At 41.9% G+C, this 23,498-nt stretch overlaps 1 protein-coding gene across 8 annotated transcripts in view; it reads right to left on the bottom strand.

The window, feature by feature from the left end:
- ZNF286A (zinc finger protein 286A) overlaps nucleotides 1–23,498 on the bottom strand; it is a 26,915-nt gene extending 3,417 nt beyond the window's left edge. For 2 of the 8 annotated variants that reach the window (XR_009254723.1, XM_058702915.1), the window contains exons 1-6: nucleotides 23,213–23,363; nucleotides 22,782–23,002; nucleotides 21,757–21,845; nucleotides 18,262–18,376; nucleotides 16,805–16,897; nucleotides 7,042–8,296 (exon numbers count right to left, since the gene is read on the bottom strand). Coding sequence is in view for 7 of the 8 variants with exons in the window: in XM_058702915.1 (XP_058558898.1) it covers nucleotides 7,065–8,296; nucleotides 16,805–16,897; nucleotides 18,262–18,376; nucleotides 21,757–21,845; nucleotides 22,782–22,809 (1,557 nt within the window). In the remaining variant the exon portion in view is untranslated. Of the gene's footprint in view, nucleotides 1–3,524; nucleotides 8,297–15,108; nucleotides 15,761–16,804; nucleotides 16,898–18,261; nucleotides 18,377–21,756; nucleotides 21,846–22,781; nucleotides 23,003–23,212; nucleotides 23,364–23,399 lie in introns of those variants that run through there. The other 6 variants (XM_058702914.1, XM_058702913.1, XM_058702918.1 and 3 more) reach the window with 6 other exon arrangements.

Genomic DNA, 23,498 nt, shown 5'->3' with positions numbered 1-23,498 from the left:
GCTGTGGTTTGCTAACCTCACAATCCAGTTATACGATGGGGAGGGGGGGAAGTCTGGGAGAGCTTTCTCCGATCTCAATGCAGGGGGACAATATCACATACCACATCCTCTCTCTCTCTTCTTAGCATTCCTACTGCTTGAGATTGTCTGGAAGTAGATGTAGTCAGTCTCCACCCCCACCAGGTAAACCTTAGATTTCCCTCTCCCTCAGTTGTGCCTGTCACATACGATAGAATGGGACTTAAGCTGAGTTGTTACATATACATGGCTCTAAATATAAAAGGAGATGTAATTAAGGACTTACAAACTAAGAGGCTAAAATCCACTTACATCTGTCCTTTTCTGTGGGGGCATGAAAGATTTTTGTTTCAATATTTATGTCCACGTGTACATGAGGTCCTTTGAAATAAGCTCCCTGGAGGTAAAAAGCCAAGTTCTTCCACCCTTCTGAGATGCCATAAATTTGAGGGAAACTACAGATCCCGAAGAGGACAAATCCATGTTCACACTACTTGTTTTCTCGCTCTACCTCCTTCCAGGTCTATAGTAGGCATAATGCCCTCATCCTGTACTTAGTAAGTTAAGCCCATGTCCCTGGACTGGGTGGGCCTAGATCCTGAGATAGTGGATTTTATTTTCTGCTCAGCACACATTCCCTTCTCCCCTTCTGGTAACAGGGACCTTGTGGGAAACCCATGCTACCATTTTGGATAAGGCTAAATTCCACCCTACCTCGCCCCATGTCAGAATACCCAATTCTTTTGGCCATAGTGATTGGTTCAATGGGTTCGTGATCCAAGCCATTCAACCATAATCTACCTTGCAACTTTGAATGGCCCCACAGACAATAAAATATTTTCTTTGGCATCAACAGCTGCCAGGGTAACTCAAGCCAAAAGCTGCCAATGGCCATCTCTGCCGTTCTGTCTGCCTGAGAATAAAACGAATCTGGAGCACGATCTGATGACATCTTTGAACCCCTGGATGCAGTCATATCTTAAGTTATGTCTAGCCCTTAAACTCATTAATCATGGTAGCCCTTTTGTTTATGCTTGCTTGAAATGGGTTTTCACTGATTAGAGTCCTGGATAGTTCAGTAGGTTTAAGTCACTATAACATGAGTTGCATGGGTCAATAAAATTGGGAATTGAGTTCAACTCCACGTAAAATAACCACATTTTTGCTATGGCAAAAGTAACATATCACCTCGGGAACATAACTATTGATGAGCAAAGACTCTTTGCCAACCCACGATAGACAGATAGGACAAGTTAGCATTAAAAATTGGCACTCTGGGGGTGTCTGGGTGGCTCAGGTCCATGCAGACAGCTCGGAGCCTGGAGCCTGCTTTGGATTCTCTGTCTTCCTCTGTCTGTCCCTCCCCTGCTTGTGCTCTCTCTCAAAAATAAATAAACGTTAAAAAAAAAAAAAAAGAAAAAAAGAACTGGCACTCTGGGGGCACCTGGGCAGCTCAGTTGGTTAAGCATCTGACTCTTGATTTCAGCTAAGGTCATGATCTCATAGTTCATGGGATCAAGCCCCAAGTAGGTCTCTGTACTGACACCATGGAGCCTGCTTGGGATTCTATCTCAAAATAATAAACATTAAAAAAAAAAAAAAAAAAAAAACAGAATTGGCAGGGCACTTGGGTGCCTCGGTTGGTTGGGCATCTGACTTCGGTTCAGGTCACAATCTCACAGTTTGTGGGTTCGAGCCCCACATCGGGCTGTGTGCTGACAGCTCAGAGCCTGGAGCCTGCTTCGGATTCTGTGTCTCCCTCTCTCTCTGCTCCTCCTCCACTCCTGCTCTGTCTCTGTCTCTCAAAAATAAACAAACATTAAAAAAACAAACAAACAAACAAACCAGAATTGGCACTCTGGTGAGAAGTCCATGCTTACTGTATATATACCAGAGCCTGACATCAAAGAATAGACCATTTTCATAACAATGTAACTCTGCAACACGTTTATAGCTTACAAAGCATTTTCACATATTCAACACTCACAGAAATCCTATGAAGTCAATGTTGTAAATATTTTTAGGTTTTGGCCTTTTCTTTATCAGTGTGTCACTGATCTTTGAAGAACAGCTCTTTTGGGGACACAGATGGAGACTTGTTCATACTGAAGGTTGCTACCAATTGCAGTGGACCTGTTTGTTTTACCATCCTTGGATTTCTCTTAGGGAAGCAGCCCTTTCCCACCGCAGTGCAAGTTGAGTGGGATGGGCCTCACCCTCCCCTGCTCCGCGGTTTTACAGGGACTCAGCCTGCTCAATGACAAGATTGCAATTCAAAGCAGTAAATGGTGATCAATCAGCATGATCTCAAGCAAAGCCGAGAAGTAGCCTTGTGGATTTTGCCGGAGCTATTTAGAAGTATTCCTCTTGGGATTGCAAATGTTTCGAACCATACTAACTTGGGATTTCCAGTAGATGTATTTGTCATCACCGGAGAAGATAGAATACAGTCCACACAGAAAAAAGAAAAAGAAAAAAAAAAACAAAACAGAGCAGAGATGGGAGTCTTTGACCAAGCAATGCCTGAGTCTCTGGTTTCAACCCTTCAATTCCCCAGACACGGGAACTTTTCTGACATGGTAGTAACGTTTATGGGTGAATTGGCAGGAGAGGGGGAGAGTAAAGTATGCACATTTTATGTACAGTTTACTCAATCTTAGGGCAGACTATCTGCTTTATGGACTAACAGAGGCTACCACTGTGAAAAATGTAAAGAACAATTCAATGAAAACATCTGATTTTTTGAGGGCATTAATTGGAACTAGAAGGTAATCCACAGATGTCATTTTATATGTATTACCAGAGGGGCACACGCTTTCCCCTTGCCAATAAAGCCTATGGTGAGAGATAGCTCATGTGGTTCTGGATTCCAAGACTGCCCTGTTGGGGCCTAAAAAGAATTAGGTAAAGGAAAGGACAAAGCAGGGACAAAGAGCTTCCTGTTGAGTCCTGTTGCAATATTAAAAAGTAAAAACTCACCTAGGAAAACAAAGTTATTAGAAACTTTCAATAGACAATTGAACTGGTTAATTGCCAACGAATTTGAATACTGTTTGGTATTCTTATACAGTACTATTGTTTTTATTCTTTGGGTGGTTACACTCTCCTCCCAAAAGCCAGACGTAGTTTAAGATTTATGCTAAATCGGTCTATCTGATCTTGTCTAGTTGTAACTGTACTTTCTATAGGTACTCTTGCTAAATGAGTGGTCCCTTTTTTCTCCATTACCCCCTGCTAAGTGAGTGGAGCCTGCACTTGGCTTGAGGACTCAACACCAGTTGGTAGAAACGACCTTTCTCTACTCTTTAACCTTCTTGCAGATCCATGGGCCGTGGAGGGAATTCCCCCATCCCCTGTCTGACAAGTGGTGGAGCCCAGATGAACAATTAGAAGCGTGATCGGTTTCCTGAAGGATTTTACGGTAGGTCTTTCTTTGCCTCTTAAAATATGCTTAAATTAGGAAAACTTAGAAGCAATTTACAAAAGTTTCTGACAATATATGTATATATATATAAACAACATCTTTATTGACAGTGGACTGGTAAGAGCAGTCAATTTGGTTTTATACGTAACCAAAAACACTTGAAAAATGGAACATTAAAACTTCCAACAATCACACTGGAGTACAAACAACACAGGTCGAACATCGAGCATAAACAGAACAAATACTGAAATGTAAAGGATCAGAGTTCTCAGCAAAACGAACTTAGAGCACATCTCTCAATGCTGTTGAAACTGTAAATAGATTACAAACTTGAGTCTTTGGAACTGTCAGATAGTTCCCAGTAGAGTGGTATGCAGAAGGGAAAAAAGCAGATTCCCCAAGGTCTCAAGGAGGCTCTGTAGGGAGCAGCACCAGATGGAAGGAAGAATCTAGCTTCTCTATGATGAGCTAGACAGTAGGATGGTCACAGTTCTTGACCGGTAAACAAGAGGTGTCAGATACATTCATTCTTAAGTAATTTCTGCTTGATTGATGCTTAGCCACTTATTATATAGACTGAGTTTTTATCTCCCCAAATTTATCTTGAAACCTAATCCCCAGAGTGATAGTATTAGGAGGTGGGGTCTTTGGAAGGTCATGAGGGCAGAATTCTTCTGAATAGGGTTAGTGCCCTTAGAAAACAGGCCCCAGAGAGCCCTCTTGCCCTTTTACCAGAAAACACAGCAAAAAGATGGTTGTCCCAGAACCAGGAAGGAGGCCCTCGCTGGACATTGAACGTGCTGAGGCCTTGATCTTGGACTTCCCAGTCTCCAGGACTGTGAGAATGTTGTTTATAAGCCACTCAGTCTACGGCGAGTTATTTGGTTAGCAGCCCAAATGGACTGACATTTCATTAAAAAAAATAAAAAGTAAATATATATATATACACATATATACATATGCGTATATATACGCACATATATATACATACGTGTATATATATATATATATTTACAAACATACATATACATATAGAGGTTTTCCACATAATTTATCGCGTGCCAGGTCTTTTACATGCATTCTTATCTAATCCTCACAATCTTATGAGAGAAGGACGACTTATTCCCATTTTACAGATAAAGACACTGAGACTCAGTAAGGTCACATAAATGCTAAGTGAAGGTGGCAGAATTCAATCCCAACTTTGAAAATCCCACGTGGGTCTTATTTTGTTAGTCAAATTTAGGCCCCCAAATTAGGACCTTATTTTCACTCAAGTGTTGGGCACGCTGAGAAATATTAGGCATTTTAGGCTTGTGGGGGACATACAATCTCTACGGCAATTCCTTGACTCTGCCGTTGTAGCACCAACAAACATAAACAAATGAGTGTGGTCAAGATCCAACTAAGCCTTGTGTTTGGAGAAATAGGCAGAAGGCTGGACTTGGTCCACGGGTCCAGGCCACACTCTGTCAGTTCCTACTTTAGACCATGAATATGGAGCACTGAGGTGGTGAAAGGATTAAGCGCCTTTCCCTTGTTCCTGTGCCAGCCCCCTATTCTGACCTCTCAGACCTTGAGCCTTCCCATGAGCCTCCACCCTTTTTTTTTTTTTTAACGTTTTTTAATTTATTTTTGAGACAGGGAGAGACAGAGCATGAACAGGGGAGGGTCAGAGAGAGGGAGACACAGAATCGGAAACAGGGAGCCTCCACCCTTTCAACGTATCTTTTGTTCTTTCCAAAAGCTCTTTCCAGCCCTTTCGGCCCCATATCCTATTGTTTTGATTTTCACTGCTGCTGGATTTAACTCCTTCATCCTTAACCATCTTGTTTGCTTTCCACTATCATTTCTTTAAACTCTATTCCTCTACTTTTTTTCAATAATACAACAAAGGTTTACAGAGAAGGAATTACAGTAACAAGGATAGGGTGGAGAAGGCAAGAGCACGGACTGGTTGCTGAAATGTTCATAAAGGATAGAATTTAGAAGAGAAAAGAAATCTGTCACTACGTTCCTTCTACCTTTTCTATGATTTTCTTGTCATACAATAGAGTAACAATAAAAACTGACATTTGCATAGCGTTTGGCTAAATATTTATTTCAACTTTTGCTTTTCCAATCCCACTGCTGGTTTTTGGTCACCCAAGTAACTTATGTTATCATTGTGGTTTCATGTCTTTTCTACCTTCTTTAAAAAAAATTTTTTTTTTTAATGTATGTTTATTTTTGAGACAATGCGAGAGACAGAGTGCAAGCAGCAGAGGGGCAGACAGAGGGAGACACAGAATCCGAAGCGGGCTCCAGGCTCTGAGCCATCAGCCCAGAGCCCAACGCGGGGCTCGAACTCACGAACCGTGAGATCGTGACCTGAGCCGAAGTCGGACGCTTAACCGACTGAGCCACTCAGGCACCCCTCTACCTTCTTTGGGGCTCTGGGATGTAGCAAAGACCAACACACATATCGGGAGAACAGTAATAACAACAAAAAGTGTGGACAGACTTTTAAGAGCCAGAGAAATGGCAACCTCTTCTTCATGGAGGGAGGCTGCTTATCCTCCAATGAGTCACTGCCTTGTGAACTAATTTCCATATCTGACAGGAAGGTGTGTCCTTGTGTCTCACAGTTGCTTCAATTATTCTTCTTGACTGGGACCCTAAATATAATAACACATCGAACTCATCAACTCTTCAGACCCTCAACATCCCAGGGGCCTTTTCTCAATGCGACATAGTTTACAGAAAGCAGAATAATGTAAAGAAATGAAATCTTCACGTGAGTATAAAAACAAACAAACAAACAAACAAACAAACAAACAAACCAGGATTCCTTCAATGCCAAAGATGAGAAAAGAGGCATTTGACTGAAAACTACAGTTAAGACGTTGACCCATTCTCAACTTCAGGGTAATTCCAAGGAAGTAGAAAAAGAAGATCTACACAGTAGAGGGTAACAATTATCTAAACTGATGACCAGCATAATCTTAAATGAATGTGACTTGGAACCTGCTGTAAATACATTCTATTTATGAGCATCAAATGAGACAGTAGCCTTTGGGGCAAGGAGAGGATCCAAAGCATATTTCAACTTTTAACCTTTAAATTTTATAGCTAATACAAAAGAAATGACCCTCTCTGGAGAAATGACACTACCTGTATTATCTGGAGGTCTACTTTGGATCCAAAGAGGAACAACTCTGTGCCTTCCTGATGATAAAGATATGGGTCCTCTGCCTAAGTTAACAAACAAGAATTTCCGTACAGAATGAGAAGCTATAAACAGGGCTTTGATGTGACAAGGAGAGGGAGGACCCAGATCTCACCACAATTATATTGCTATCCACTCCCAAGGATTTCTTGAATTTCCACAAAAGGGTATTTGGTGGGGGTAGGGGGGAAGGGGATCAAAATTTGAGATCCCTAGCTAGAAGCTTTCATACTGATTCAATCAGTAGATAGAAGGAACATTCTGTTTATGGCTCAAAACTATGTATTATGCAAGTAAAATCAGATGCATACACGATTGGTCCTCCAGCAGCATTTTATGGGTATTCCACCTAAATGCTTAGGTATTTAACACAGTGATAAAACCAACTTACATTTCTTCACATTCAGTAATTTTTCAGAGTTGCTCTTCAGTATGAATTCTTTGATGTCTGATGAGGGATGAACTGCACTTAAAGCTTTTCCCACATTCGTCACATCTGTAAGGCTTCTCTCCAGTATGAGTTCTCTGGTGTTGAATAAGAGCTGATGAATGAATGAAGGCTTTCCCACATTCATTACATTTGTACGGTTTCTTTCCAATATGAATTCTTTGATGTTTAGCAAAATTTGAGCTCCGGCTGAAGGTTTTCCCACATTCATTACACTCATAGGGTTTCTCTCCAGTATGGATTCTCTGATGCTGAACAAGATGTGTGCTCTGACTAAAGGTTTTTCCACATTCGCTACATTCATATGGCTTTTCTCCAGTATGAACTCTCTGATGTTTAGTAAGGGATGAGCAGTGGCTAAAGGCTTTCCCACATTCCTGACATTTGTAGGGTTTCTCTCCAGTATGAGTTCTTTGATGTTTAATAAGAGCTGAGGAATGGATGAAAGCTTTATCACATTCATTACATTCATACGGCTTCACTCCAGTATGAATCAACTGATGCTGTACCAGATGTGTACTTCGATTAAAACCTTTTCCGCATTCATTGCATTCATACGGTCTCTCCCCAATGTGAATTCTCTGATGTATCGCGAGGGATGAGCTTTCTGTGAAGGCCTTCTTGCATTCGCTGCATTCAAAGAGAATTCTGGTATGAGTTCTCTGATGTTTAGTTAAATTAGCTCTGTGGCTAAAAGATTTCCCACATTCATTACAGCTATAGGGTTTCTCTCCAGTATGGACTCTCTGGTGTCGAATAAGCACTGAATGGTAAGTGAAGAGCTCCCCGCAATCGTTACATTTATGAGGTTTTTTCTCTTTACAGGTTCTTTGCTTTTTCATTAAGTTTGATTTCGGTTTCAACCTCTTTCCAAGTGTATGGAAGGCATAGGATCCTTTGGGAACTCTGTCTTGAGTGAGAAGAACAGACTTCTGACCAAAGTTTTTCCAATATACGTCATGCTCATGAGCTCCTTCTTCGGGGAGTGAATTCACATGGGTGAACATATCTCTCAAGGGTCTCTCCTGGTTTCCTTGCTGATTCTCTAACCAATTTTCACATTCAAGAGTTGTTTCCAAGCTGGAGTCATAGACACCATTTCCTGTCAGTCTGTCTATTACTGTGGCTTGGCATGATTCTTCTTTGGAAATATCTTGCGCTGAAGTTGAATCTTTGCCCTCGGGTTTAGCCTCCAGGTCTGAAAGAAATTGGAAATGCAAATTTCCTTCGTTTTCAGTGCTCAACAAAAAGCAGTTCTGTAATAGCTAATGAAGATGAAACGCATGCTTTCGAGGAGTAGGTGGATTTGACTTTCATAAGATGATTTGCAAAGAGAAGCAAATGAAAGGAAACAAATGCACAGACGTGGAGAGAATGAGGAGACCTTATCCAGGACAGTCAAAAGGGGATAAAGATGACCAGAAATACAGGAGAAGGAGAGATTCAGATGGAGCAATAATACGTCACTGGATGAGCAGGTACTGAGCACACTAGATCAGCAGAGGGGAGAAAAATTCTTACTGAACATCGACTTCTGTAATAAATACACGGTTATCACTTCAGTGTAGAAGACGGTCATGATGCCTAGGTTTCCAGACACCCAGTCCTACTCGTGTCCAAATACGCGTCCCATTTCCAGTCTAATCTTCCCTAACAACGCTTTTATAATACACCTCTGATCAAAAATCTATGATTGCCCAAAGATATAATGGCAAATATATGAAATTATACTTACACAAGACCCCTCATTATAACACTAGTTGAGACAGCAAAAGACTGGTAAATCTTAATATCCTACCTATACAACAGAGAACTCATTAAACACATGATGATATAGACATACAACTGGAAAATCTTAATATTCTACTGTAGAGAACTCATTAAATACGCTATGATGTAGGCATAAAATGGAGTACTAGGCGACTTTTTAAAAAGTCAGAAAGGTTTCCATATATAGGTATGAAGTTCTCTCCAGGATAGAGTAAATAATTAAAAAAAAAAAACCCAGCAGGCTGCAAGTAAGGGTGTATAGTTTGCTACTTTTTGTGTAGGAAAAAAGGGGGGGGGGGTAGGGTGATACAAATATGCATACATATTTAGTTATATCTTCAAAAACCAAGGACAGATTAATGAAATACTAGTAAAAATGGTTGCCTATGGGGAAAGTATCAGAATAGAAGAGGACAGGGATGGAAGCTAGATCTCTTTATTTTATTTTATTTAAAAAAAAATTTTTTTTAACGTGTATTTATTTTTGAGACAGAGAGAGACAGAGCATGAACGGGGGAGGGTCAGAGAGAGAGGGAGACACAGAATCGGAAGCAGGCTCCAGGCTCTGAGCCATCAGCCCAGAGCCCGACGCGGGGCTCGAACTCATGGACCGTGAGATCGTGACCTGAGCTGAAGTCGGAGGCTTAACCGACTGAGCCACCCAGGCGCCCCTAGATCTCTTTAAACATATTAGAATTTTTATATCCAATATAAAACTACTTCATAAAGCTAAAATAATTTAAAGAGTGTGTGTCAAAGGAATAGATTGGTCAATCAAACAGGAGAGCAACTTCCGAAAGAGTCAAGGATGTGCGGCTAAAAACAATACAAAGGTGAAATTTCAGCCAGTCAGTAAAAGGTAATTTGTTTTCCAACAAATGGCGCTATGACAACTGATTAAACATTTAGAAGAAAATTAAGTTAAGGGCGCCTGGGTGGGTCAGGTGGTTAAGTGTCCGACTTTGGCTCAGGTCGTGATCTCACGGCTCGTGGGTTTGAGCCCGGCATCAGGTTCTGTGCTGACAGCTCAGAGCCTGAAGCCTGCTTCAGATTCTGTCTCCCTCTCTCTCTGTCCCTCCTCCCCTGCTTACGCTTTCTCTCTCAAAAAGAAACATTAAAAAAAAATTTTTTTAAGTTATGGTTTAAAAAATAATTGTATAATGTAATGTCTCAATACTCAGAAGATCTGCATAACTTGATGAACCACTATTTTCAAAAAGATCAGTAGATTTTAACAAGAGTACAAAAAATTCATGGATCTGATTTCAGATAGTACATTGTATCTCATCTTTAAGAAACTACCGCTTGTCCAGTTTCAGTGTGGATCAGAACAGCCACTTATCTGAAAACACCTATAAAATACTCCTCTCTTTTCCAACTATATATTGGAGTGAGGCTGGATTTCTTTCACACAAATCAACCAGAACAACATATCATAACAAACTGCATTCAGAAGCAGGAGAATACAGATTTACAAAAATGTAAAAGTGTGTTTTCAGTACTTTTTTTTTTGTAGCAAATAGTTGTTTTCATAAAAATTATATCATTTGCATTAACATGTAATGGGTTTATAATTGTTTTTTTTTTTTAAGTTTATTTTTATTTTTGAGACAGAGAGAGACAGAGCATGAACGGGGGAGGGTCAGAGAGAGCGGGAGACACAGAATCGGAAGCAGGCTCCAGGCTCTGAGCCATAAGCCCAGAGCCCGACGCGGGGCTCGAACTCACGGACCGCGAGATCGTGACCTGAGCTGAAGTCGGACGCTTAACCGACTGAGCCACCCAGGCGCCCCTATAATTGCTTTTTTACATATAATTTTTTTTAGTATTTATTTTTGAGAGAGACAGAGTGCGAGTGGGGGAGGGACAGAAAGAGAGGGAGACACACAATCTGAAGCAGGCTCCAGGCTCCGAGCTGTCAGTACAGAGCCCGATGTGGGGCTCGAACTCACGAACTGTGAGATCATGACCTGAGCTGAGTCGGATGCTTAACCAACAGAGCCTCCCAGGCGTCCCTTTTTTTTTATTATAGAGAGAGAGAGAGAGAGAGAGAGCAAGCACATGAGTGGGGGAGAGGGGCAGAGGGAGAGAGAGAATCTTAAACAGGCTCCACGCTCGGCACAGAGCCCGACATGGGGCTCAATCCCATGACCCTGGAAAATCAAGAGCTAGTCAACTGACTGAGCCCCCCAGGTGCCCGTGTAATTGTTTTTTTTCTATTATTATTTTTTTAATGTTTATTTACTTTTGATAGAGATAGAGTGTGTGTGTGTGTGTGTGTGGGGGGGGGTTGCAGACAGAGAAGGAGATACAGAATCTTAAGGACGCTCCAGGCTCCGAGCTATCAGCACAGAGCCTGATGTGGGGCTCAAACCCAAAAACCGTGAGATCGTGACCTGAGCTAAAGTCAGACGCTTAACCCACTGAGCCACCGAAGTGCCCCTATTTTTTTCCCCTAAAGTTTATTTATTTTGAGAGAGACAGAGACAGTGTGAGTGGGGGAGGGGCAGAGAGAGAGCGAGAGAGAGAGAGAATCCCAGGCAGGCTCTGCCCTGCCTGCTGCGCAGGGCCTGATGCGGGGCTTGAACTCACGAAACTGTGAGATCATGACCTAAGCCCAAACCAAGAGTCAAACGCTTAACTGACTGAGCCACCCAGGCGTCCCCTATTTTTGTTATTTTTAAATGAATAACTTAATAGTTTAAATTGCTTTCAGTTTCATTTCTAATACAGGAAGTACTGGTAAATATAAACCACATAAACAAAAGCTCGTGAGGGTCCTCAATAATCTTAAACTGGATCCTTTCACGCCAGAGTACCTAAGAACTGCTAAGAGTACAGAAACAGGGAGAGTACGTGTGAGATAAGGTTGGAATGATGACGAAAAGCCAGACTTTACAAGACTTTGTCGACCTCAAGGATTTTGATTGTTTTCTAAGAGCAACAGGAAGACACTTCAATGTTTCAAGCAAAAAGATGACGCCATCAGATTTGTATTTTGAAAACATCACTCTCACTGTAATATAAAGAATGGTGGAAATCTATGGGGGCAAAGGTAGAACTGAGATTATCTGGGTAGTCCAGGCAAACAAAAGGGAGACGGAGGGATGCTAAGAATGAAGAAATATTTACAATAAAATTAGATCAATGCAGTGACAAATTGGAAAAGGAGAGAGAGGGAAGGGTAGAAACCGTTCACAGATTTCTGGCTTGTGCAATTTGAGAAGACAGCGGGTGTCGTTAAGACAATGATTGGAAAAGGATTCTCCTGGGTGGATGGAGAATTTGGGCATATATCAGGCAACCAGTTTCAAATGTGCTGTATTGAGGTGTCTTAAACATAAGCAAATAAAGACATCAAATAGTTACACAAATGTTTAGAACAGTTGGCCCAAGGAGAGGTCTAGGCTGGAAATACAAATTTGGGATTCATCTAGATAGTGATGATCATTTGGCTGTGGGAGAAAATAGAGGCTGCAAACAGGTGGCCAGTGGGACAAATCTGACCCTCAGACTTACTGTATTTGGCCCACCCTATTTATACAGATTTTTTTAAAGTTTTATGTATTTATTTTTAGAGAGAGTGGGAGGGAGGGGCAGAGAGAAAGACAGAGAGACAGAGAGAATCCCAAGCAGGCTCCAGATTGTCAGCACAGACCCTAACAAGTGGGGATTGAACTCACGAACTGCAAGATCATGACTTGAGTCAAAATCAAGAGTAGGATTGACTTCAAATTCTTTTTAAATGTTTTTATTTATTTTTGAGAGAGAGAGAGAGCGCACAAGCATGGGAAGGACAGAGAGAGAGAGAGAGAGGGAGTCACAGAATCTGAAGCAGGCTCCAGGCTCTGAGCTGTCAGCACGGAGCCCAAAATGGGGCTCATATGTGTAAACCACAAGATCATGACCTGAGCTAAAGTCGAACACCTAACCGACTGAACCGCCTAGACACCTCAAGAGTTCGATAGACTTTTTTTTAATGTTTTATTTACTTTTGAGAGAGAGAGCAAGCACAAGTGAGCGGGGGAGGGGCAGAGAGAGAGGTAGACACAGAATTCCAAACAGGCTCCAGGCTCTGACCTGTCAGCACAGAGCCCAACGTGGGGCTCAAACTCACAAACCCTGAGATCATGACCTGAGCTGAAGTCAGATGTTTAACCAACTGAGCCACCTAGGTGCCTCAAGAGTTGGATTGATCTTTTTTTTAATGTTTTATTTACTTTTGAGAGAGAGAGAGAGAGGGAGACACAGAATCTGAAGAAGGGTCTAGGCTCTGAGCTGTCAGCACAGAGCTTGACTCAGGCCTCGAACTCCCAAATCGCGAGATGATGAACCGAAGTCGGACGCTTAATCAACTGAGCCACCCAAGTTCCCCAAGAGTTGGATTGATTTTAACCGACTGAGCCACCCAAGCACGCCAGAGAGAGATCTTTCCAAGCACTAATCAAAAATTGGAAAATTTAGGAGCACCTGGGTGGCTCAGTCAGTTAAACATCTGACTTCGGCTTGGGTCGTGATCTCAAGGCTCGTGGGTTCGAGCCCCTCATCAGGCTCTGCGCTGACAGCTCAGAGCCTGGAGCCTGCTTTGCATTCTGTGTCTCCCCCCCTCACTCTGCCCCTCCCCTGCTTACTCCATCTCAAAGATAAATAAACTTAAAAAAACCTGGAATATTTAGAAGATTGTAATACATTAAATTTGTACATTAAAAAGCACCCAAAACTGAAGAACAAAACCTAGAAAAAACGTCTGACAAGGATTAAATGCCTCATGTATGAAGAGTTCTTGTAGCTCATTTAGAAAATGGCAAGATCTCCTGTAAAAAAAGGGAGAAGGGTTACAAATAAGCAAGGCTCAAAAAGTGATACGCCTACATGGGGAAAAGATGAATTTATAATCACAGGGGAAGATTTTAGAATTCTCAGTATTCCAAAGAATAAGAGGATTTAAAAAAGGATATGAAGACAAGATTTCCTTTTGGAGATATACACACTATCAAGTATAATTAAAATATTATTGTGATAATTAAAACATATTATTGCAGCATGGACAGATAAGTAAGACCAGAGAGCCTAGAAACAGACCCAAGTATATATGGGACCAGGGTTTACCAGAGTTAGGGTTATAAATCTGTGACAAAATATAGATTTTTCAATAAAAAGATGCTGAATTATCAGTTTTAAACATGGAAAAAGATAAAAGTAGCTCCTTATTCACACAGTATGCAAACCCTGAGTATCTACCTGCAAGATAAAACTTGAACATTTTAGAATAAAGTATAGATTATCTTCCTGGCGCTGGAATAAGAATTCAGAAAAAGCATAAAGTATATAAAAAAAAAAATAAAAGATAGGGCACCTGGGTGGCTCAGTTGGTTAAGTGCCTGAGGCTTGATTTCGGCTTAGGTTACGATCTCGTGGTTTGTGAGTTTGAGCTCCACGGCTGGCTCCGTGCTGACAGCGTGGAGCCTGCTTGGGATTCCCTTTCTCTCCCTCACTCTCTGCACCCCCCCCTCAAAATAAATAAATAAACTTAAAAAAAAGATAAATCTGTTAACATTAAAATTTTAAAATTCTGCACGCATAAGACACCATAAAATAGAATAAGCCGCAGAGAAAAAGAACCAATATTTTTTTTCTCACTGATTCATAATGGTACCTGTCATATATCAGTATCTAAAATATGTAAAGAACTCCAATAAATCAAGAAAAAGGTGTGAATGGCCCAATTTCAAAAAAAAAAAAAAATAAGGCAAAGAATGTAAGTAGGTAATTTACAAAAGAGGAAACCTGAGTAGCTAATGAAACATACGAATTACTAAAACTCGTAACCAGAGAACCATAAATTAAAAAACATGAAATTTCATTTCACACCCATCAGACTGACACAAATTACTACATCTGATAGCATCACCTGTTGGCCCGGATGAAGGTAGGACCTTGGCAGTTCCTAACGAAGCCAAACATGTGATACTTGAAGATTCAGTCCATCTTATCCTGGTTACATACCTAAACCAAATCTCAAGACGAATATAAAGACTCAATAAAAGGATGATCATTGCAACTCTCTTGTTAACAGCAGAGAAATTAAACTGTTCAGTTCACTTACACAATGGACTTACTCCACAGCAGTTCAAATGAACACAATTCACATGTATTAACATAGGTACTATCAAAATACAGTGTGAAGCTGTAAGAGAATTGGATTACAAAATAAAAAGTACAACATAATACTATGCACACATAATTATTACTATTATTATTTTTTTTTAATCTTAGGGAGAGAGAGAGAGTATGAGCGGGGGAGAGGGACAGAGTAGGAGAGAGGAAACACTCAACAGAGCCTGACACGGGGCTGGATCCCATGACCCTGGGATCGTGACCTAAACCAAAGTCAAGACTGAGACGCTTAACTGACTGAGCCACCCAGGCACCCCTACAATTGTTCTTTGACGTGTATATGTATATATGTGAGTAACTACACACACACACACACACACACACACTCTAGAATGATTCACCCCAACTAGTTACTTCTAGGGACAGAGCAAATAAAAGGACTTTAAATCTGTCCCATTTTTTACTTCTCAAAAAGATATCACACACCTGTAAGAATGGCTAAAATGAAGCAGACAGACAATATTAAGTGCTGGTGAGGATGTGGGGCAACTCACATCCTCTGCTAGTGGGAGGGTAACTATAATTAAGACAATGACTTTGGAAGCCTATTTGGTGCCATCTACCAAAATACCGGCCCCAGGATCCAACAATTCTACCTGTGTGTTTGTCCAACAGAAATGCATGTAATGACATACCTTGTTTCATTCCACTTAATTGTGCTTCGCAGATACTGCCTTGTGTTTTGCTTTTTACAGATGGAAGGTTTGTAGCAACCCTGCATCAAACAAGTACATCAATGCCATTTTTCCAGCAGCATTTGCCCACTTGGTGCCTCTGGGTCACATTTTGGTAATTCTTGTGGTATTTCAAACTTTCTCATTAGTGTTGTATTTGTTATGGTGATCTGCGATCAGTGATTACGGTTTGCTGAAGGCTCATATGACAGGAGTTTTAGACAACATTTTTTAATTAAGGTATGCGTGTTGTTTGGTTTTTAGACATAATGCTATTGTACCCTGTAGCGTAATATAAACATAGCTTTTACATGCAACGGGAAACCAAAAAATTCATTTCACTTCCTCTACTGCAACACTTGCTTTACTCTGGTGGTCTGGAACCAAACCCACAGTATCTCCAAGGCATGCCTGCATGGGTTCACCGGAAGACATGTAAAAGAATATACAGGGCGGTCTTCTTCATTTAGTCCCAACCTGGAAACTACCCACACGCCCATCTCAAGAGAACGGATAAACTGGTATATTGACATAATGAAAGATGGCACAACAAAGAGAATGAACTATAAGTACATGTGAGAACATGGATGTATCTCACGGTCGTGTTCAGTGAAGAAAGCCGGACATTGGAATATACAGTAGGATTCTGTCTAAATGAAGTTCAAGAACAAGTTCTATGGTGTTAGAAGTTGGGATAAGGTCACCCTTGGAAGGAATGAAGGGACAAGGGTGCTTCCGGGCTGGTGAGGTTGCTTCTTCATCTGGGCAGTAGTCACATGAATGTGTTCATTTGAGAAAATTCAAAGAACTGTACAGTTATATTTTTATTTTGCATTGCAAAATAAAGAAACAAAGGCCAAAGAAGCAAAGTATTGGCATATGTCTGGTTTTGACCGTGAACACGTGTGTTATTTTATTTTCTCAACTGTTATATTATTTAAAAAGCTGTATAATTTAAAATAAGATATTAAAAAAACAAAAGCGCGTAGGTATTGCCAGTATTCTTTTTTAAGCACAGAAAAGTGTCACTTTTTTGCTGTCCTGTGGCGTTACTGTTTCTGAAGACTCCCATACATCTGACTCACCTGAATAGCTGCTTTTGGGGGCTTTTCTCTCAAGCATCAGTGGTTCTTTTCCGCTCTCCAAATTGTAGTTCTCAGATTTGGAAACTGGAAGCCCTGCTTACAGAAAGAAAGAGAGAGAGAACGAGAGGAAGGAAGGAAGGAAGGAAAGAAGGGAAAAGGAAAGGGAAAGGGAAAGGGAAAGGGAAAGGGAAAGGGAAAGAGAAAGGGAAAGAGAAAGGGAAAGGGAAAGGGAAAGGAAAGGGAAAGAAAGAACAACAACAAAAAGAAACAGGACTTAACTATTTGTGATGGGCACAAAGGTCTATTCTAGAGCACAGTCCCAACCCCTTGATCTACAAAGATAGGATATTAAAAGATCAGAAATAAGGGAGGATGGACCTTGAATGGAACTCAAAATATCTGCAGCAAGAGTCTGGGTCTGGTAAGGAGTTTACATGCACTGGAAAAGGCAAATGTATCTGCCGGTCAAAAAGAAGAGAATTTCTCAGGGCACCTGGCTGGCTGGCTGGCTGGCTCAGTGGGGAAAGCACATGACTCTTGATCTGAGGGTCATGAGTTCAAGCCCCACGTTGGGTGTAGCACTTACTTAAAAAAGAAGAAGACAATTTCTCTTTATTTTTCTATTGAGGAAGTTCCAGAGAGACACCGCAGGTGAGTCCTTAGCTTAGGGAAGAGGTAGAGAAAGTGGGACCTCAGTGGCAGCACCAAAAAGTTGTGCCCTGTGGCGACTAGAGTTTTTGTCTCCTTTTTAATAGTTTTCCCCTTTCTTCCTTCTTCATTTATCAGAACCCACTTTCTTAGGGAATTTATTACACAAGCGCAAAATTAATTCAAGGCAAAAAGTATTAAATTAGAAAATGATGGCAACAAATTATTGATACAAATAGAACTTCTGAATGTTCATGTGTAAATATCACTGGGAGACGATAACATAGTTCCTTCTACCCCCGAAAGAACACATACATGGGGAAGTACCCATTCGCACATTCCCACACCCACACACCCTTCACGGAAGTGAGCGTAAGATCCACACTGGCCAGAGAGTAATTTCTCTCTCTGAGAGACTTATGCCACCTTAGAGCTGCCGATGGCCATCTTTGCCGCATGCGGAGAGCCTGAGAATAAAGCTAATATAGGGCAAAGCCAAGCCACGTGATTAAAACAAAATAAAGGAGATATCTGACAATATTTATAATTTCCTGAACCAACATTCTTATGCCCTTTAAGTTAGTGTGAAATAGGTTTCTGTCATTTGAATCCAAAGAATTTTGATACAAAACAAGCACAGACATTTCACCAAGAACCAAGGGCAGAAACAGATTTTCTCTGGGCCCAAAGGGATCAATACTTCATGATTTCTGAATGCAAAAGTGAATGCTTTGTTAAGCGATTTCACTTTCAATAAAGTAATGACGTCCCCAAAGCAGATTCGAGTCACAATGAGAACCCATCCTTACAAAGCGACACCAGGTTCCTATAGTTCTCCAGCATCACCTCCCTTTGGGCAGGATCCAGCTTCCCCCACTCCTCTGGGGTAAAGTCCATGGCCACATCCTTGAATGTCACTGATGCCTAAGACACAAACATACTTTTGTTCACATCTTTCACTCAACAGACTCAATTTCACCCCCCAATTTCTGATGGCCCTAGAGTAGATGTGTAAAATACATGCATGAGGGAAATGGTTGTGATAAATGACAAGCCTTGTCATGTATTCAAATTCGGAATACTCCAAAGTCACTAGGTATCACCTATGTCCTGGATTCAATATGAGAACCGAAAGAAGACAGACTGTGGTTTTTCCATTGAGACCACAGTTCTTCTGGGAAATGAAGAGCTGAAACATGAACCAGTGAGTCAACAATGCAATTTGGCAGAGTAAACAAAAAAAGAGCAGAGGAAAAATGATGCATGTCTGCATAATTCTCCTGGTGAGTCCTCAATAAAAACTCAAAGAATTAACCTAGCCAATCAGAAGATGAATTGAAATGCAAAACTTGCAAAGGAAGAAGTTATGGAATGAAAAGATTGGCAAAAGGCACCAAATCCAGGTAGGCATGGAATTCAAGGCAAAAAGCATTAATTGGAAACTACCAGCAACAACTGAAGGCACAGATATAACTTATAAACGTTGTAAATATCATAGGATTAAGTTTATATAACACAAAATATATAAAAGCTGTAATAAATTATTATAAGTGAGATAAATGTTAACTTTCAGAGAATCTGAATGGAGAGTATATGAAAACTCTTTTTACAACATTTCTTTAAGTCTAAAATTATTTCAAAATAACATTTCCAAAGTGGAAATGATCTGAGATTTAAATAACAAGAATTAAAAAAAAAATAACAAGAATCGTCCTTGAAAAATAAAATGAAATATAAAAAAATCATTAAGTAGCCACTAAACAGACAAGATATTATGAGTAAAAAATGAACCTGGTCCTATAATCTGCACATATATAGCTGAAATGACACTCAACGGGAATTAATTTCCAGATTAAAAGAAAAAAAAAAAAAACCAGAAAAATGCCAACTATTGCACAAAAGGCAGGAAACAATACAAAAGAACAAAGCATAGCAAACAGAATTATAAAAATCACGTGGTAAAAATCTGAAACATAACAAGTAATTAATACGAATTAGTTAATTTACCTCATAAAAAGGTGGGTTTTTTTTGTTTTTGTTGTTTTTAAATGTTGCATCCTCTTGACAGAAAAGGCTCTCAAAAAAAAAAAAAAAATCCAAAGTTGGGATGAGAGGGAAGTGAAATATACACCACACTGTTATCCTCAGCAGGGAGAAGTGGGGGACTGAATCGGGGAAAGTAATATTACCTTTATCTTTATAAATGTCTGTGCTGTTCACCTGGTTACAGCGAGCAAGAATTAAAACTTTAATCTTTTAAGAAATCTAGTAAGTTAAAGACAAAAAATAGCCCAGGAAAATTCTAGTAAGAAAGTTGCAAAGTTGGCATCAAGCAAAATCTAATGCATTGGAAAAGACATTTTTTTAAAAAAAAAATTCCATAAAAGGTTTAATCCACCCGGAAGCGATAACAATCCTGAATCCATTATCAAAGTGTTGAAATATATATAAAGCGCTCACCTTTCCCTTGGTACCTATACCCCGATTTTCCTCTGGCTGCTATGCTTGGCTACTTTTAGTATAGTTCAGGTGGTATTAATTCCATCCCTGACTCATGGGTGGGACATATATTTATAAGGGTATGTGCAGGTATATCCCCTAGGTCTAACCAATTGGAAAATTACCATCAGATCTCGCCAATAACGATGCCAGAATGTGCCTAGTGCCCATTAAAGAGTTAATTCCAGGACTTGTTGGAACGAGTAGGAGAGAAAATGCCTTTTTTTTCTCTGGTCTTCAACACGGGAAGATGTAAGCCTAAGTATGTTAGGAGCCAGCACTAGGAAAAAAAGTCTGCTTGACAGCGAAACCCAATGAGAGAGGGAAAAAAAGGTCACTGAAATGGACAGAGTAAGTTCTAATAATACTGTTTGAACTGTATACCAAGCTTGGATGTTTCACTTATGTTAGTCAATAACTCTTTTTGCTTAAGCCAGTTTTGAGTTTTCATGAGCTGCATCTTAAAACTTCTTTTTTTATTTTTTTTATTTTTTTTAATTTTTTCATCTTAAAACTTCTTGACTAATACACGCTTTGAGATTCATGTAAGGCAGTGGAGAAACCAAGGGAGACAAGCAAGTATATAGAAGGATCGTGAGAAGGGGTGCTCAGCCCGAAGAGCGTGTGACTCTTGATCTCGGGGTAGTGAGTTCGAGACCCATGTTTGGTGTAGAGATTGCTTAGATAAATAAAAAACTAAAAAACTTTAAGGAAAAAAAAAAAAAAAGGATCCTGAGAAGTCACTTTTCAAACAGTACGAATGTGCCAGTGTCTACTTTTTTGCTTCGGATTATAGTAGCAAAAAGAAAGGCTAATTGAGGTATGCCACACACATCATGGGGAGCTCTGTCTTCTCCCCAACTTTTCAAAATACAAATAGTTAAGAGACTAATACACTGTTTGCCCACACAGTCCAACCACCACTCGAATTCAACAATTCTTAGTATTTTCCCTTGGGAAGGGGGGCGGATCGGGAAGTAAGCTGCAGACGTAACACTTCACCTCTAAAATACTTCAACATTCATCAATTTGGAGGGCTGGATTCTAATTCTTTAAATTAAGCCTTCAGGGGCGCCTGGGTGGCTCAGTCGGTTAGTCCGACTTCAGCTCAGGTCATGATCACACGGTCTGTGAGTTCAAGCCCTGCGTCAGGCTCTGTGCTGACGGCCCAGAGCCTGGAGCCTGTTTCAGATTCTGTGTCTCCCTCTCTCTCTGACCCTCCCCCGTTCATGCTGTCTCTCTCTGTCTCAAAAATAAATAAACGTTAAAAAAAATTAAAAAAAAAATAAATTAAGCCTTCAGGGGGTGCCTGGGTGGCTCAGTCCGTTGAGCAACCGACCTTGACTCAGGTCATGATCTCACGGTGGGGCTCTGTGCTGTCAGCTCGGAGCCTGGAGCCTGTTTCGGATTCTCTGTCTCCCTCTCTCTCTCTCTCTGCCCCTACCCCGCTCACACTTTGTCTCTCTCTCTCTCTCTCTCTCTCAGATATAAATAAACGTTTAAAAATAAAATAAGTTCCCTAAGTTACCAAGCACAGAAAAGAGCATAAACAGTCCAAGAAGGACAATGCTCCTCCTATGCCTGTTGAATGACAATAAATACTAGCTGGAGAGGGTACTCGGGGTAACTAGAAGACATTTTCTACGGAGTGCATTAGATACCCAAGCAAGTCTCTTAGAACTGGAACCCAGGTCTCTACTCGAGCTCTAGCGGACAACAAAAGCCCACCCTAAAAACAAGGGGGTACGTGTGTACTCTGAGAAATCGGGCGGCGTTTTCAATAATCGGTAGGGACTCCCACTCACCTGGGATCTAGCTGTGAGTCGCAGAGCTGCCACTTCCCCCTCTTCTGTGCTCCGCTCTTGGGAAAGGGGAGCATCCTGGGAAGACAGAGCTAAGGGCAAGAAAGCAGTGATGATGGGGCCTGGATCCATCTTGTGACTCCGATCAGCCAAATTCCCCCCCACCCCCACCATACGAATGAAGCTCCCTACCAGCACCATAACAGAAGGGAGCCCCAAACAACCCAGGATCCCAGCGTCACGGCCAATGTCCAGAAGCATTGCTACAATTATAACACATTCTGGAAGATGGCACTCTCTGATCTGGAAAGCAAAATAAGTCCGTTTGATCCCTGAGCCGAACGTCCCTATCAGAAAAACAGACTCAACCGGTTTTCAAAAAGCATCCTGCAAGCTTACTTGAAAACCGGAGACTGCTGTATCCCATCTCCAAATAATTATCGTTTAGTTGAGTCTGCGGTGAGATCTAGAAATCTAACAAGCACCCGGGCATGTAATTCTGATGTAGGAAGCCAAACTTCAACAAAGACTGTTCTGGTAGCACTGGAAGTCAGTCACGGACTTCTAGGCCTGTTTTCTCCTGTATAACACAAAAATCCCTTGCTTTTTAAAATCATAGGGCTGTTGTCCAGACAAAAAGGCATAAAAGGTATGGGAAATACTTTTGCCAAGCAGAAAGCTAAGTTCTCAGACCGATGATTGAGGCTAGGATGGCATAATCATCTGGGAAGAAGAAGGTGGGAGAAAAAGTAATCGAGGCTATGTTCATGCCTTAGAAGCTAACATTCCGCTCGGACTTTGGGGGTGGCTTTGAAGGGTCCATTGTGCGCCCAGCTGGAGAGGAAAGGGGGATGGATCCCACACCAAGCCCTCCCTGCTCACTCAAAGAGGCCATCCGTCCCCCAGACAAAGGAGACGGACAGCACTCTCAACCAAGAGCCACCTCCCGTGAGGCCAACTGATTTCCCTTCAGGAGGAAGGAATTTGGCCCTTCCACAACACAAGTTCAATACTTCTGCAACTCTCACCTCTCCTCTCGTGCACATCGGTCTCCATGATCACCACCTGCTCCCGGTTCCGATCTCCCCCGCCAGTTCAGACTTCTCCGGGCCCAACAGTGAGAAGCCTCCGTGGCCTCGTCGTCCTCCCTCCTGCCTTCCCTCGGGGGGCTCCGCTGAAAGGTTTCGATCTGGTCGGGTCGGGTTTCTTCCTCACTCTCGAGCCTGGCTCGGTGCCGCGAGGCTGGAACCTGGAAACCCGGGGAGAGCATCCCTGAGGCTGGGTGCCAGGTGCCTGTCCCTACAGCTCGCAGCTGTCCCTGGGGGCACCGAGCGGCTGCACGGGTCCAGCCAAGGTAGCAGGCGCGCAGACAAACCCCGCCGCGCTCCGGCCTCTCCCCGAAGCCCCGCGACTGCCCCGCGCCCCGCCCGTCGCGCCCCCGCCCGCACCGCGCTCGCACCCGCGTCCCGGGGAGGCGGCACCGCGGGAGGCATTCGGGCCGGAGCGCGAAGGGATGGGGCTCATGATCCTCCCTCGAGGCCCCTTCCACAAACGCGCACTCCAGCCCCGACTCGGCACGAAAGGATGCCCCAGGGGCCACCATCTAGGCTGGGCGGAGAAGAGCGGCAGGCGAGCGTCCAACTCACCTCCCATCCCGGGCCTGACAAAGGCTACGAACTTCTTGGGCCAGCTTGGAGTCGCGCATGCGTAAGAAGGAGCGGGGGGCAAGGCTGGCAGGCCTCAGC

The sequence above is a fragment of the Neofelis nebulosa genome, chromosome 16 (genome assembly GCF_028018385.1).
Source record: "Neofelis nebulosa isolate mNeoNeb1 chromosome 16, mNeoNeb1.pri, whole genome shotgun sequence".
In the NCBI taxonomy this organism is placed as follows: domain Eukaryota; kingdom Metazoa; phylum Chordata; class Mammalia; order Carnivora; family Felidae; genus Neofelis; species Neofelis nebulosa.
The sequence above is the reverse complement of the archived record's forward strand: the minus strand, read 5'-3'. Positions and strand labels throughout refer to the sequence as shown.